Genomic DNA, 17571 nt, shown 5'->3' on the forward strand with positions numbered 1-17571 from the left:
ACTGAGGAAATTCACTACAAAAAAGTCATAAAGTCCTCGTGAAATGAAAATTCGACCTCCAAAACACTCTGGCTGTCGCTTCTAGGGACATTTTTTATGTTAACTGGTCCAAGGGTAAAATGTTAAAACACGGCAATCTGCGAGAAAATAGCCGATAAACAGGGTATTTCCTCTGCTGGGCGGAGCTTCTGACAATAATAGAGTGACATCACGAGTTGTGCACACGCCCAAGTTGTGTTTACATTATGGAGGATCAGAGTTTTGACCACGAAGAGGCTGAATTTAACCATATTTCATCATCATCGTCATTTCAAACCCAGTGATTGATGAAGAAGACACAGAAGGTGGTTCTGCCATCGGTGACCCCGTCTGGAACATGTTTGAGGAAGCAGAAGACGCTTCGTCCTCCATTCGTCCTCGTCTCCTCAGCAGCCGCCAGTTTTCACCTTTGAGGCTCCTGACTTTTGGCAGAACGACTTCCTGGATCATGTCGAAGCGCTTTTCCCACTGCGCGGAATCACTGAAGATGAGTCCAGGTGTTACTTGATCGTCTACTAGCCGCCCGAGCTAGCCGCTCCCGCTAGCTGCCCGAGCTAGCGGCTAGCCGCTCCTGCTGCCCGTGCTCCTTTCCTCCTCTCTCGGTCTCTTCCAGGCTCAATCTTTCGTCAAGGCTCATAAAACGCCGACTATAACTTCAAAACACTGTAAAAACTTGGATATTTAAGAGGAAACAAGCCGATATAAACACAACAGATGGAGATCTGCACAACTCTTGACGTCACGCCCACGAAGAAGGATTCCCCCGACTTCCTCGGCTGGAGATTCAAAATTCAAATAACTTTGTTATGCGACAACAGTGGTGGGGCAGAGTCGGAGGAACCTTAGAAGTAGAACCCCAACTATCGTTTTTTGCAAAGTAGTGTTTTACATTTCACTAGGACTTTAACTCCAGGCCACATGTCTCCGTTTTCCAGGGTTTATATGTTCTTGTTTATGGGCGCTACAAAGCCTGATACCTGCTCTGTGTACGAACCAAACCATGTAAAATTGGGTTGACAATTCAAATGACATTATTATGCTCATGAGAAACAAGCTAAACTAAGATGCATTTACATTTGAAATGTAGCTTTACACACTGAAATACACGTTTAAGATATTGCACTGGATAAGTTAGGTCTAAAGATCAAAATGCAGCTCTTTAAGAAATGTTTCTCCACGCTGACCATTTGTAAACTAAAGTGCTTATGAATCCAATGGAAATTCATGGAGTTGTGACTATTTTAACCAGATGAGGACCTCCTTCTCCTTCATCAATAGAAAGAAATGCACTGGTCAAACAGTTGTCGACTTGCACGTTTGCACTTTTCATTCTTATGACTGGTATTAACTGAAAGGAAGACTCTCAGGTGCAGAGTTGTGTAGAAATAAGGCATGATGAAATGCACTTATTTGTTAATGCGATTCTAATCTGGTTACTCAATCAAAATTAATGAGTTTAAGTCCCAGTCCTGCGTTTATTTATCCATTTGGATGCATTGACAACTACATCTATGAAAATTTGAATATATACTGTACAATGTCTGCACTGAGGTCCACAGAATGAAACAGCATTTAGCAGAACACAATAACCTACAATAGACCGTCTTATAATACAGAAGCTTGTGTCCGTCGCTTTGACGCATGACGAGGCAATGACACTTACGAAAGATCGCCATGGGAACTTCAAATCAAAACTAAAGGAATTCAGTGACATGAACCAAACCTTCTCAAACTTGTTATTACAGCTTCAGAATAAGATAAAAACCAGTGTTGAAGAGTGGATAACACCTCACCGCAGAGTTTCCCCTCTAATGTCAGAAAAAAAATCAAAGCAGTCACTTCATTTCAATGGTGTCTCTGCAAAACGCTAAAGGTGCTGCCAAGGACAGATGGAAACAAATGCAGATCCAAGTGTTTGGCTTTCTTTAGGCAGCATTTCTGAGAAGGGCAGTCTGTAATCATACCTGACAGGAATCTTCACTGCAAAGTTGACAAGATTTGGATTGATCTTTTTATCAAGGTATTCATGCAAACCGATGGAAAAGTGCTTCAGCGTTAAATAACTTGAGTCTTATGAGGCAGCCAAAGAGAGAAACGATCAGTAAAGAAAGCAGTAAGCCTGACGGCAAAAGAGGTTAAATCATATTTATTATTTTAACATGAAGATTCTTCAATACCAACGCCAAAAAAACTTGTCAAGCAGCAATTACAAATAGAAAAAAGTCCAATCCAGTTCTTGTAAAGTTGCAGATGTCTTTTTACAAGTCTGGCTGATTTTAACTGGAGTTCACAGCACAATAGTACTTGTTGATGCTTCAAAAACTAAATCAATTGCGTTTCAGATGCTTACAAGTTTAATTCACTTAAATCATAATCCTTTTATCCAAACTGACAGAGTCCAGTCGTGTGTTTTAGGTCCTAAATAGACATTGTGCTGACAGGATGGACGATATAACACTCAAGTTTTCCGAGGCTCAATGTTTGGCCATTAGTTTCTAGCCAATGTTTCCTCCCTCCATCATGAACTCAACATATATATGATAGTATTTTAAACAGTGGTTGAATTAAAACCAATTGTTATAGCTTCAGCTGGGGTAATCCTTTATACCTAAGGAGTTTCTTTACTTCCAATCAAACGGTGGATCAATGTTTGATTATATTCTTCCCTGAGAATTTTCAAGTTCAGAAAAGAAACAATCCAGGACTAAAGGATTAGCAATATCCTCTATGTGTTTAACACAGACTGATCAACCCCCCCCAAAAAAGGTGGAGTTCAAGATTTGGTTGAAAAGGCCATCAAAACTCAACTGAACCTGATCACCACCCGGTGGGCTGCTGTTCACTGGGAGAGAGGAGCTTCCACAATAAACTCAGTTTTTGGAAGCAGAGTGGCTCACGGCCACAGGTTTCACTTGGAAAACCTTTTGAATATCAGCCACTTGGCGAATGTGTGACATGAAGAGTACTTGTGTTCTTTTTCTCTCCACAAAAAAAGATTGTTAAATAGATGAGAAATCAAAGATTTGTGCTTCAGGGGAAAACCTCAACAATTCAAGATGGATTGAGCTGAATGTGACCTAATGCCCTGATTAAACATCACTTCCACTGGACGTGTGTTTCATACCTCCACCTGCGAGGCTCCCAGTGCTGCTGATGCACGTCCACTACTTAAACCCATCTGACTTGCTGACATGAACATTCATTGCATGCCTGCATTGATGGAAAAGAAAAGGACCAGCATTCCCCTGCAACACATTTCCACATACAATCAAATTAGCCGCTGACAGGGCAGCGAGGGCAGGCAATTATAGAAAGTTTATCTGAACCTCTAATGGATGACAGATGTGCAGTGGGGTGGAGAGAGAACAGTCTACACCCCATCTCTGTGAGGCAACACTTCATTTAATCTCCCATCTCAGCAGCGGCTGGTTTCACGGGCGATGTTGCGGCAATTAACAGATCCCCGCAAGGTTTATACACCCTTCGGTCATAAATATGACTCTGCAATCTGCTCAGCTGCAGAGGGCAGAATATAGAGCCAAGAAATTAATCACCTGAAATGGTATTTCTTGTCAAGGTGGCAACTGACGGTGCAAAACCTGAGCATGGGGTGTAAAAGGTCCAGCGTTCATCACAGAGTTTTAATCATGCCGAGGCAACGGAGAAGCAGCTTGAATAATGTGATCGTCAGAGACGATCTGCCAGAGATTCTGATGAACTTTTCTTGTTGAAACTGGAGCGACGCCAATCATTTGTTTGTTTTATATCAAGTGGTTTTATAATTTGCGAATAAACTCAGTCAGTTTTTTGTGGTAAAGTTGTACATCAAAAAGACAAATGAGTCTAAAACAGCTTCCTGCCTTGTGTGATTCATTGAATAGTGTTTTTCCACATTGAGGGCATTTGATCACTCCACCTGTGTTTGGATTAGAAATGACAAACAGCCTGTGAGTAGAAAAACCAGAGTCCCAACGTCTGGAACCTCCAACATACGGGAGGAAACTCACGGCATCTGCCAGTGTTGAGTTTTCCAATGACTTTGCTGCCCGTTTGGAGGAAAGGGGGAAAAAAAACTAAGTAGCGATGCTAATCTATACAGCTGGATATTCTCACATATGAACCAGGTTGCTGAAGAGCTCAGGGCCACAGCTGAGCAGCAGCTGGCCCTCCGCTAATCTCCAACCTACAAACCTCCTTTTCACCCACAACTCTCTTAATTCTGATATGGCCACAAATGGGTGGGAGCAGCGCTTCAAACTACGGGTCACAGCTGCGTACTTAAGCGAAGTACAGTAGACCCGGGCGGCGCTTTGGAGCGCTTGAGGACAGAGGTCACTGCTTCACTCAAGCTGAAGAAACAACCAACAAAAATATGTTGGTATCAAAGCTCTGCTAATTGACCCCCCCCCCACCCTGATGCATGACCATCCACGTGGAAACAGTTTGCAGAAAACAGAGACTGTGAAGAAAAGGAATGGTGGTAAAAAAAAAGAAGAAGAAACTAGCAGGAATGAATGACAGAACACAGGTTACTGAGAAATACCTTCCAGTGTTTGCAGCGTCAAATAAGAGACCACGTTACAAAATCTACACTATTTACCCCCAAAATAGGTTTAAAATAAAATACAGCCACACTGCGGCACAAACAACTCAACGTTCAAGAGAAGAATTCATTAATCGTGTTCCAATGCACTCGTGAGATGAAACGGTACCATTGATCTTCTTCTTGAGGTTTTAAAAACATCCTTCTGTGAAGCCAATACGGAGCGAGCAGAGCCTAGAAGGACTGACGGAAGTGTCCAGTTTGTCACCACCCCCACCGGTCAGCCCGGGCAGCCGCACAAAGGATCTATTGTTGAGCACAATGGGGTCGCCCTCACTGTTCTCGCTGGTCTGATCCTAGTCCGTCACTGCTCGGGGCCTGGGAGCTCGCCAGCCCAGAGCCAAGCTTCTTCCAAGACACTGCTCAGTCTGCACAGCCTTCACTTGCTCCGAGTCCCGTTCCTTAGATCACTGTTTTTCAACCTTTTTGAGCCAAGGCACACTTTTTTGTTTGGAAGAATCTGGAGGCACACCACCACCCGAAAATGTTAAAATGTGAAACTCTGTAGTCTATATTAACAATATAAAGTCTTTCTCATCAAAGTTTTATCAACAGGAATCAAATAAATACAGAAAAAAAGTATTTCCCAATGTCTTTTTTTAATAGTGACTCCCTCAGTGTGAAACCTGGACCTGATGGATGAAGAGCTGAGATCCTGGTTCACATTCTTCCTTTTCAAAAACTTCTCCATCACTGCCACTGACACAGTACTTTGATACAAGATGGTAGCAGGAGGTGGAGATTAACCACACTGACGTCTTTCACTTTACATTTCACCGGCAAAGTTCTGTGCTGCCATCTAGTGGTGAAGAGTATTGTAGCGATCACGGAGTTGGTCGCTGCAAGGCATGATGGGAGTTCAGGTTATGTGTTGCCGGAGGTTATTGAGGGTTATTGTTGGGGTTGTTGTGTGTTGATTTGTGCTTGTGTTGTGTTTTTGTTCCTCGGTTCAGATAGTTCATTATTTCGTCTCGTTTGGTTTGTTGCACGTTGGTGTGCAACCATGAGTGAGAAATGTGTTGTGTGGAGTCTCATCCTGTTATGAAGTTCCGGTTGCGTGTGTTCATGTCAAAATAAAAGCTTCTGGTGATCAGCTGGTCGGAAAGAATCTCGACTCAGCAATTGTTCCGTGGCGCTCGCCACAGTATTTACACTTGATTAGTCTGCACGCTCTGCACACAAATGTATAATAGAAAAATTGTGAAATTGGATAATTTCCCACGGCACACCTGACTAGATCTCGCAGAAACACCAGTGTGCCGCGGCACAGTGGTTGAAAAACACTGCTTTAGTGGACCAAAACAAAACTGGGCAAACAAGACAACAGGAGTAGATTGGGTGACACAAATCACCCCCAAAAGAACAATATCAACCAGAAACACCAGAAAAAAAAACTACAAATCTGTTGTGGGAAGAACAAACATTTTGTAATAAAACATGAATAGATCGCTTCTTACAAATCTTTTATGGGGTTCAGACGGCAACGTTTGGAAAACACAACGGAAACGCCAGAAAAGCTGAAAATGCAGAATGTTTCTTTAAAATAATCATGCAGAAGGATGAGCAGTACAAACAGCACTGCGGAGTTCACTAATGTTACTGTTGACTTATTCACACACGTGCAGAACTATTTACTGCAATCGTGGTACAAAACAACCTCGACAACTGTGGGGCTTTCATTTATCTAAAACGGAACCCGATGTGCTCCATGTCAGCGTCACATCTTCACAGTACAAATGTTGTACCTTTCAAAATACTTCCTGGTGGTAATCACACTGCTGCCACACACCTCGGATTCTCTCCAGAATGCTAAAACATCAGTAAAAGTCACAAATCCATCCAGCCCAATTTCATGTTTAAAATGTATCGAGTAGTTATGACCTTTGATTGAAGTCAGAATATAACCAACTTATTCCTGCGAGTGTGTCGGACCTGGATAAAGGCAGTGAGACTTACCTTGAAGCATGCAGCGGTACGCAGACTCTGAGATGGCGTATATGTGGGGCGGCATTTCATGCCTCTTTCTTCCTCTGTACATCTCAATGATGTTCTCTGAATAGATGGGCAGGTTCTTGTAGGGATTTATGACCACGCAGAAGAGACCGGAGTACGTCTACAAGAAGAAAGAGAAGACATGGTGGACCCTTTAGTCGTCAGCCATTGTGTCACGGTAAAGACGCATTATTTTGACATTCATGAGGACTGACTGTCTTGAGCAGTAAATGGACAAGCATTAAACGACGAGGATCCCGGAACATCCATCAAAATGAGGATTTTACATAAATGTCTACGACAACTTCCTGCAAAGTTTAAAAATACAATTTTAATTAATTACCCTTCCTGTTACTGCAAACTAGGATTGTACCACACACACTGGACTGTCAAAAAGATATGACAATACTACGACTGTTCAGGAATTCTACTTGTACACCACCAGAGAAATGTTGAATGCTACATATTTTCTCATATACTCATACCGTATGTGCCATTTAAGAAATGATCTTATTGTACAAATAGTTTCTTCATGCTTACAATACTACCAAGCGTTCAACTGAATTTGAGATTCTTGTGTCATTTACTTCTGATGACTATATGAGCAATTCAGTTTATAATCTGGTGTCAATTTTACCCAGAAATCCTCTCGCATCACAACTGAAACACAAGAGGTGGAGATTTGAATCCACGACAGTCGAGCTGCTCTTCAGCTCTGTAATGCAAACCCACCGGGCAGGACGGGGTTAATCCCCGACGCCTCTCCTACTGCTGCAACATTACAGGAACGTTCGCGGGGTCGACTGTATACAACACATGCTGCCATATTCATTTTGATAAATTAATCACAACCCTCTCTTGTGCTAGATATTAAAATGCACCGACAATCAGCACGTCGGTGTTGACGGTTTACGGTCGTCCTTCTCCTGGACCCATCCCTCTGTTTTTAACTCCTCTTCTCTGCATGTCCTTTTCACCTTTCAGATTTCCACGCTTGACTGAGCAGCGAAGCCCCACTATGTTGATTGTGTGGCCTGTGGGAGCCAGCGGCCCGCATGGGGGCCCGGCTCCAGCTAACCCAGTTGTTGAACTGGAACAATAGTGACACAACTGAAGCATGCGGCGCATTGCGGTGTGGATTGTGTACGTGATAGACGAGGGAGAAGAATTTGGTAAAAAAAAATTTTAATTACAACATAACCGACACCTGGCTGGAGGTTTTCAACACACAAGTCTATTCATATAGTACATTTATCTGCATGACGATCCTGTACAGCCTGAAATAGCACTGTGATGCTCCAGCGACAGTCAAACAGCGCTGGACTACTTCTTAATGCGATCACTGCAGTCAGTGCATTCACTGTAATAAAGACTAAATGTGCAATAATGGGTTGAACCTGCAACAGTCACAAGACCTCACTTACTCGTGAAATATTTATTAACGTACGCCACTTGTGGTGGTTGTACATCGTTGTCGCTCACATAACACAATATCTCCGACATCCTGAATAAGGATATATATTTATCATACATATCCTCAGTGTTCAGTCAACGTCAACAGTATTCACACCTCCCATTTATTGGTTGTTTGCAGTCATACTTGTTCCTTTTATTGCGTACTGTATCTAGTTTGTCGATATATTTATATACTTGATCTTTGTCTCGTTCTACTTGTACTTTGCCTCCACAATGTCTATTAATTTCGTTGTATTTGTATAATGAGAATAAATCATTCTATTCTACATGTCTGGAGAAAAAGGGAGGGGGGGGGGGGTAATGTTACCAGATGGCCACCCCCCCCCCCCCCCCCCTTCCATGTGCACAGATGCTTCCGACACGACAATGTGCAGCAGCCCGGCTCCAGAGAGATTTGGTATTTTGAAGTCACCAGTGGTATTTGCCTCCTGAAGTCTGACTGCTTGACACCAGTGGCACTAGCAGGACTCTTCCAGGACCCACTGAACGCTAGAGTCTATTGAATGGACACTATGTTTACAGTGTGTAGAACAAGACTTTGCCATAATAAACCCAGTCGGGACCCCCTGGGGTGGGCACTGCGCCAAGCAGACAGATCAGCCGTCCCGACCCAGCCTGGACCACGAGCAGCGGGGAGAGGGATGACTCAGCCTCGATGTTAGATCTTGGGGGGGTGTTGGTGGGATTAATGGGGCTCAGAGGAAGGGGTGGGTTGGCCGTCTGCACCAGTACCCATTCAAAACAGAGATTTCTCATAGAGGAACTTACACGCAGAGAATAGTTACAAACATAGTTAATAGATTACTAAAGTACGTACCAGTGTGTGTGTTCAGACAGCTTTGAGCCCACGACCACAGACAAACGTTGGCACGTCCAGAAATTTCCCAATAAATGTCCGTGAGAGAAGTAGTGCTTAGCAACCGGGCCTCTCATAATGGGAAAAGATTTTTGGACTCCTTGTGTATAAATCGGTGCTTTCCAGTCTGACGTCACTGGACCTCACAGTATCTTTGCTGCCTTGGCAAAGAAGTTAAGAAGTATACTTGTCAAACATGGGACATCTTAATTATGTCCCTTATTTTGCCCAGAAAGACTGAAGATTCTCCAGGATTTATATTTACTCCAATTCTTGAGGTGCTCTAAATTTGTCTCCTACCGGCGCTTGATTAAAACGCTCAACCCGTCATCACGATGGGGCTTCGCATGCTTGTGAGACAGTTCGCCACATTTTAACCAGCTTGGACATTTTAACCAGCTTGGACAGCACAGAGGACATTTTAACCAGCTTGGACATTTTAACCAGCTTGGACAGCACAGGGGACACGTCGCCTCCCTGGTGAGCACAACAGAATACGACTGAGATCAGACTTCTCTCCCCACATGGTAGAGAGCAGTGAGCAGAGAGTCACGATTGAAACAATACACAATGAAAAGAATCTAGAATGACCACAGGATACCAACACGTACTGCTGCGAGGGAGCAGCATCGTTATCGAGATGTGAGGATCAATAAAGTAAGAGCTCAGAACTTTTGTCAATAATGTGGGCAAAAATGTAAATATCAGACAAGCCTGGCGCTCAGTTTGCCGACGAGAGGCGCTCAGAGGAGACTTTGTCCACATTTCTGTTGCGAACAAAGACACTCCGATAAGAGGCGGACGCTTTCAGAAGCAGACACAAAGCTCCCAGCCTGGAGCGGACCACACTTCCTCCTCAGGATGCACGCTGCCACCCTCACAAAGCACCAGCATATAGTGGCCTGCATTCAATAATACATTATGGTGGCATCTTTCCCTTTTTTTACTCAGCCACCGGATCAACCTCCTTCAAAATAACATTTTCATGTCACACCTTCAGTCCACAAACTCGTTCCGTTGCCCTAGAAACGTCACAATGATCACATTTGTATTCAAAAGGCTGGTGTGAATGGATGTCGGGAGAAACGGAGTCAGGAGGGCTGGAGCAGCTGACCCACAGGTCTTTGTGTCTCCAAATCAAGTTTCCTAAAGCTTCTTGGTCTTTTACTTCACACTTGAGTGGCTAAAGGCTGATCTATACACGTCTGCGTCGACAGTATGTGACCTCTTACACTCCCTTCACCCCTGGACGTCCTGCGTCGAGGTTGTAGGAGCCGCAAAGCAGTTCACTGCCGTGACGCTACGCTGTGCAAAGAGTTCTGGATGGAATGTAATAGTACTTCTCCAATAACATGCACGTTTAATACATCCGTCATCTGAATCATGCACTTTCTTAAGAGGCCCCATGACCTAGTACAGCAGACCAATCACAGCCCTTGTGATGAGCGTCGCTTCAGAACGTAGATGGGACCTTTCGGGGAGGTGCATCAGGCGACACAGAGGCCCTGGGGAGGGGGGAGGGGGGGTTCACAGCTAGGCCTCTTCATAGGGACGATAAACTAGGCTCAAGGACACATCAGCACACAGTGCACACAGAGAAGACTGCACACTGAGCTCAGAAAAAAAGGCTCCTCTGTGACCTTGTAGGTCAGCTATAAACAGACACACTCTCGCCATTAATGTCACATCAGGGGTTTTTTCTAACAGCACAACTGATGAAATTCAGTTATTTGAGCAAAACAGATGTTGCTTATCAGTGCACACAAAGAGCTCTGTGAAGGCAGTCTGGTTACAGTGTGACCTCCCTGAGCGAAGACATGAGACTGCAGCTCCATTAGAAGCCCTCGGAAATACAGACGTGATCTTTTTAGTCGGGCCTTAAAAAGAAATCTGGATTAAATCAAACCTGAACTTGTGAAAAACTCCTGCACAGCATTTCAGAAGAAAGCTGGGTTTCTTACACGGTACCATCAAGTTTGCAGAGGTTAACTCTTGAACCAGTTTTTATCTTTTAAACCCCCCCCCAAAAACACAACAAAGAGATTAACTGGGATCCATCTCACTCAGCTTATAGAAAGATTTTGAATAAAGACAGTCCAAAGCGTACAATGCAACACTCTCCCAGCGATCATATATACTAAGATTGGAACGTTGACTGTTTTTTGGCCTCTCTTCTTCAAAATGTAGAATCTGATGGTGTCATCAAATTAATCAGTACAACAAGATGTCAAAACAAAAATCTCACTTCGGCATACAATTGCAAAATGATCATAATATATATATATAAATGAAATAGCACACACTTCCCTATACTTATGTAGCCTCAATTTGAAGTCATTTGAATTTATCAGACAGGCTCCAGTCACATTTTCTTCGGAGATTCTTTAGAATAGTGAAAAATTATTCCCAAATGATTCGGTCTCTGTCTTGGTCAATCACATGAATAGCAGCTAATGTCACCAGATGTACGACACTCTCATATTGTTGATATATTTATGTGGCGTTACACGTAGCCGCAGAACGAGTCACTTGTGGTTTAGTCAGTTGTCCAACTATACATCAATATTTCAATCTATTTCCGCGACGCTGCACAGAAGAGCTGCAGACGACGGCACAGCTGAAAGCCCAGCACATAAACATTTGACCAAACTGAAACAAAGCTCTGCATTCACAACAACTCGCTCCTCGTGTCTGAAATAGAAAATGCAACAAAAACAGCTCTTAGCGCACATGGAACAGACTGCAAAGGCACACTTGAGCTTTTTGAATGACTTCAAACAACAATATCTTATATTGACTTCACAATCATTTACAAAGGACGTGAGTTTCTTCATGAGCACCTAAACAGAAATTCAGCTTTTTTCCCCCCCCAAGGATCAACTCCAGGGATATTTCTTCATTTCCTCAGTGTGAACGGAGACGTGGCTCCTGGCCTACGCGCTCCGTGTATGGGCTATTCCAGGAATGCATGTTATTAACTGGGTCACAAGCGCCAGGGAAATCGTCACATTAGGAACCACATAATCACTTGTTACTGAAGGGGACGTGATTGGCACTCTCTTAAAATTCATAGACTGAAATATGAGATGATTTGAACCCAAGTTGCATTTTTCTTAGAACACATCAGTGAAATTATTGTACACTTTAGGTGTATTATAGACTATATAAACTATAGCGACACACACGAGCTTGAGGGAATCTACTCCCGGGGTAATATGCATTATGGTACAGTATACCATGAAAACTGGCTTTTTGTTAGATAACTGGATAAGCGTCATATTACAAAGGTCACAAAACTTAACTTTTCAATGAATATTAGCATTTGTTGATCAGTTTCTTAATTACCGTAATATCCTCAAGTAAGACCTAGAATTTGTACGTTTGGACACCACATGTTTTAAATGACGTAGACGCTGGAGCTTTCAGGAGACGGACAACGACAAAGACGATCAGAGCACAGTACTTTTACTGGAGGGAAGTGACTCACGTAGATGAGACCCGAGTAGTATCGGTCTTTGAGGTTGTGCAGCACCGACGCCTCGTTCAGGCAGGTGAGCTCCGCCATGTCCTCCACCTTGCTGAACTTGGGCGGGTTCATCTTCTGGATGTCGTCCTTGTTGACCACCGCCTTCTTGCCGTTCTCGGCCAGCTCCACCACCACCTCCTCCCCGCGCTCCTCGCGAACGCCCGCCGCCTCGAAGCCGTGGCGCTCCGACGGGATCCATACGAGCCTCTTGGCCGTCCAGTCGGCTTGCGCTGCGGGGTTGTAGACCACGGCGCGGTCCACGAACAGGTACCGCTCCGGGTCCTCCTGCCCACTCCTCTGTGACATCGCTGCTGGGAAACCAGAAGCAGACCTCTCTCGGCCACCTGTGAGGGAGAGAGAAAGTATTAAACGTACATCACCGACACAGAGGAACCATGCACTGATTAACGCGTCCTACAAAATGAGGTTTTCGTTACAACAGACGAGCGATTGTATCGGTAGAGTTGTTCTTTCAACTTGAAGCATTTGTGCCACAGAGACGGGAGTCGGTTCCAAGATTACTTTTAATACACAGCTGTGCTGGAATTTGTCAGGCTGATAAATAAGCCTTGATGTGTGTTGGTTACAGCACCGGTTGTCGTCTCCCGTTACAAACTCCTTTCCAAACTAACGCAAAGTCACCTTGGAGTTCAACACAATACTGAACCAATTAACAACGTTTGCATCCTGGTCACAGTTGCTGACAACATTATAACCTACATTATCAGCTCCCAACACATTGATTTCAATAGGTGACACCGATGGGAGTCTTTTGAATTCTGTCATTTAGGAGTGTGAAGAGGGCTGCAGAACGGTGTCACGGTTAACAGTCTAGTGCTTCATAGCAAGAATGTTGTCAGTTTGAGTCTTGGTGAGGCTTCGGGGCCCTGGCGGTGTGTGGGCTCTCTCCTGCTGCTCTGGTTTGCTCCCACAACCGCTGATTCTAAATTAATCACAGGCGTGAATGTGAGTGTGTGTGATTGTCTGTTTATCTCCGGTTGCATTGTGAGGGACTGGCGGACGGATGGATGGATGGACGGATGGATGGATGGACGGACGGATGGATGGAAGGCGATACAGAGCAGCTTTGGTCAAGCGTTGCTCTGTGTAACGATGCATTTGAATCATTGACATTTGAAGGTCTGCACTGTGAGCAGATTCTCCCCTCCACCACAGTCCTTGTAGTTTTTATAAAACAGGTCAATTCTCCGATAATTCTATAACATTTTTTGGGGAATAACTTCACTCCCATTCCATCGACCGCGACTTACAGTCAGAGTGATATAAAAAGAACAGTCGCTGGTTGTCGGGAAAAGCAGAATCGATGACGTTCTGTGAGCCTGAAGTCGCTGCTCAATGTTGTCGGGTCACAACGATCAGACTCGCTTCTGTTACACAAACAAGAGATTCCTACCGAAACACCTTCAGGTGACAATAACTAGATATATTTATACGTACTGTTATTCTAAAAAGTTTCACTGAACAAGTCTTATCAGATCCATTTCAGAGCATGTGCAGTGGAGTGACGGGTGTCAAAGCTCATCACAGTCATCATCCAGTGTTTGGTGCAGGCCTGCCACTGCTCTGCAGGGACTGGATGAGGATCAGACATTATTTTAATTTACTTCTATCACAGAAATGCGAGTTATCTAAACACATGGTGCTCGGCCAGCCCTTGGCCTTTCCTACAGCAAAACAGTGATTATGAGTGGGAGTCCCTATGATATCTAAATTAGGAAGGTGTTTTATTCTGTTCCAATGAGGAATTCTAAGTCAACGAACACATTAATGCTAATTGTTTGTATTCAGGCTTTTATTGTTGTTAATTCTCTTTTGTAGCAGGCCTGTGAATTTTCCCAGAAGGAGCAGTTTTGCCCACACAGACGGTTCAAGTGTCAAGCCTCCGTCCTCATGCATAACCAACCCACATACACAGGAAATTCACAATTTTTAGCCATTTCTAAAGAAAAAAACCTGGACTGATTTGCTACATTAAAACAAGGTAAAGAAACAAAGAATTAAAAACATTAAACCCCCACAAATGACGCATTTTAGAAAGTCAATCTCAATCTATGAAACAGTCTAATAGAAAAGCAACCTTGAGGTCATATTTATTAGGTAATCAGCAGGTAATTTCTCAAAGGAAACAGGCTACATGGTTTAGTTTTTTTGTAAATTAATTTTTCAGCTTTAATTTTTTTGCTTAAGTCATTTGCCTTACCTGAGCACATTATCTTCAGTTTCAGGCAATGATGATCAATATTGTGCTTTTAAAAATATACAATTCAAACAGACCAAATAGTTCAGAAAAATAAGTTGATTATTGAAATAAAATGGGACAGAAAAGGTAACTTGAAGGCACATGTTCAGCTTTAAGCAAGGATGACAACCATTTTACTTTATGTTTACATCTTAAAGCCCAAATGATAAATCAATGTGATATTATTGGAATTAATGAAAAATAATCCTGGAATGTCATCTTGTGCTTTAAAAAACAAGAGCGATCCTTTACATTTCACTGTCACTAATCAAGATATATACTAGTAATTCAGTAACTGCTGCCTTTTATGCAACAGGTAACCAGTGTCGGCTTATTCAAAAGAAAAAAGTAAAACAAAAAGGACAAAACACCCCCTGTTATAAAATACTAATTGTTCAACCTGTATGAAGCTACAAATGGATTTCTGTAAATTAGATGTATACACTAATTTATTAGTGTGAACATCTTTCTGTAATATATAAAAAAGTAAAAGATTCAACTTCTCCATCTATATATTTAATTTCTGTAGTGGGATACTGTCGCCAATATAACCGAGGACGGTACAGGTGTTGTTTTTAATTTTCCTGAGGGTTAGGGTTGAACGTAGAAGATGCAGTAACTAAAGAGGGAGTAAGTCAGAGCAGGGGAACTGTTGCATAAGGTGGCACTTGATGCTCTCAACAGCTGATGCAAGCTTCACTCAACCTCCTGCCTTATTAATCCAAGACGACCTCATCTGGGATATTTAACCTACAATCTAGTCCCAGGCTTAAATCAGGCACTATTTAGATACAGATCTGGGTCAGGTCATGGGGGGGTCCTCTGTGTGTGTGTGTGTGTGTGTGTGTGTGTGTGTGTGTGTGTGTGTGTGTGTGTGTGTGTGTGTGTGTGTGTGTGTGTGTGTGTGTGTGTGTGTGTGTGTGTGTGTGCGTGTGCGTGTGTGGCTGCAGGCTGTTGTGTCTGTGCATCCTTCCAGTCACTTTCAGCTGTCAATCAAGAGAGAATTACAATACAGATGTGCAAAATATCCACGCAGCAACTTCACCTTCAATTGAAATCTATACCATTGCCTTTGAATTACACATTCAATATTGCACTTGGCCTCAACCTACTTTTCCTCATGTATTGTTTCTTTATTCGATCACAGCCCATCTTGTGCCTCTCCTGGCTATTTCACTTGTTTTTACTGTCAATCCATTTTAATACACCTTGTCATTAGAAGAATGTCTTTGTTATCCCGAAAGACATTTAATTTTGCCTTAATGTCATTTGATCAGCTCATTGATTTCACAGCTTTCATAAAGTCTTTGTCTGCTCTCGAATTGATCCCAACTTGCTGCTTTATTGTTGCTGTTAATTGTTTTCTGAGCAGTCGTGTGTCCGCGCGGCGCCTCGAAACCCTCGCTCCTGCACCATAGATGCTCTGCACTTGGAAGTCGGACGCGGCGGTCGGATGTCAAGTTGTGGCGGCGGCTCGTCGTGTCCAGGCCGAACAGCTGCAGCGGCTAAGGCTAGCTGCTAGCGTTAGCCCCAAAGTTGATCTCCAGATAACCGGAGAGGCTCCACGAGCCCCGGGGTGTCCCGACCGCGCACCACCGGAAGGGTTTCAGAGGATCCGCGGGGAAGTATTGTAAAAAGCGGATTGCGGCGGTGTGGATGGTCTCGGTTTGAGCGCGGACGGGGAGTTCGGGGGGGGGGGGGGGGGGGGGGGGGGGGGGGATGAAGTGTGCAGCCTCCCATCGTGGGTGTGGGAGGCTCACGCGCAGCCGTCTGGGTGGGGATGGAAGCAGGCGGACAATGACCACGCCGTTTCACCGCGGCAGCTCGTATCAACCAACCCCCCCGCGAACAGTGTCTCCGGAGGGCCAATATGGATTGAGGGGCTGTAATTAAACCGTGGAGGGCTCTGCGGCGCCGGCTAACGTTAGCAGAGCTCCCGGTCCTCCATCATTAAAAAGTCATGGCACAATAATCCGCTAGCTAACGGTTACCGCTCCCCGCCGCCACATCCCCGGCTGAACGCGACCGGCAAAGGCTGGACTCACCGCACGTCGTGGGCGAAGACACCGCGCCTCGGTGCCTCTCGGTGTCCCGGTGGAGAGATTAAAAAACCCAGATACGCGCGTTAACAGAGTCCCGTCCTTCGGTCGCTCTCTCATCAGTGGTACTCCTCCACCATCCAGCACCCTCTCAACCGAACTCTCTCTCCGCTCCGGCCCGGGAGGAGGATGCGCCGCTCCGCCCGCACTTCTCTGCGGTCACGCCCAGTCAAAGCAATACCAGATTGTGATTGGATGGAGGAGAGCGACACCGCGCCGTGATTGGTGGAAATTGAAAGTCCCAACCCAAAAACTTTGATAGTTGACGACTGCCGCCCGAAGAGCAAGAACACCTGCAGGCCGGTGATGCTGCCGCTGCGGCGGCGTGACGCGGCCCGGGAAGGCCGCCGCGCGGGATCCTGGGCTCCACACACGGTGGTGCAAAGGTGTACGATGCAACACTGCAAAGGAATCTAATGTTTCAACATTCATTCTCTGGCTGGATTCTTTAGGATCTTAATTAAATAATAAAAAATAAAAAAATGTGATGTTTTTCTTAATACATTTTGTTCTCAATTTAATTTGTGGTCAATCTAATTGAGTTTACTTGATGTATATGGTGACCCTATCAGATGGTTTTGTGAATGTTCGAAGAAGGTCTTTCTTGTAGAGTTACTGTAAGAGAAACTGATGATCTGTTTCATATATTTAAAATACAAATCTAAAAGCACAAGGGCACTTATAGGTAAAAACAAATGGGCGCGCTACATAGCTATGATA

At 44.2% G+C, this 17571-nt stretch overlaps 1 protein-coding gene across 1 annotated transcript in view; it reads right to left on the reverse strand.

Annotated features, from left to right (window-relative positions):
• The window catches only part of myh10 (myosin, heavy chain 10, non-muscle), a 51981-nt gene extending 35045 nt beyond the window's left edge, over positions 1-16936 (reverse strand). The window contains 3 exon segments of the mRNA XM_080520579.1: positions 6599-6755; positions 12454-12836; positions 16798-16936. Of these exon segments, the coding sequence (XP_080376705.1) occupies positions 6599-6755; positions 12454-12798 (502 nt within the window). The 5' untranslated portion in view covers positions 12799-12836; positions 16798-16936.
• Positions 16937-17571: the final 635 nt, after the last annotated feature.

The sequence above is a fragment of the Blennius ocellaris genome (genome assembly GCF_963422515.1).
Source record: "Blennius ocellaris genome assembly, chromosome: 3".
Lineage (NCBI taxonomy): Eukaryota > Metazoa > Chordata > Actinopteri > Blenniiformes > Blenniidae > Blennius > Blennius ocellaris.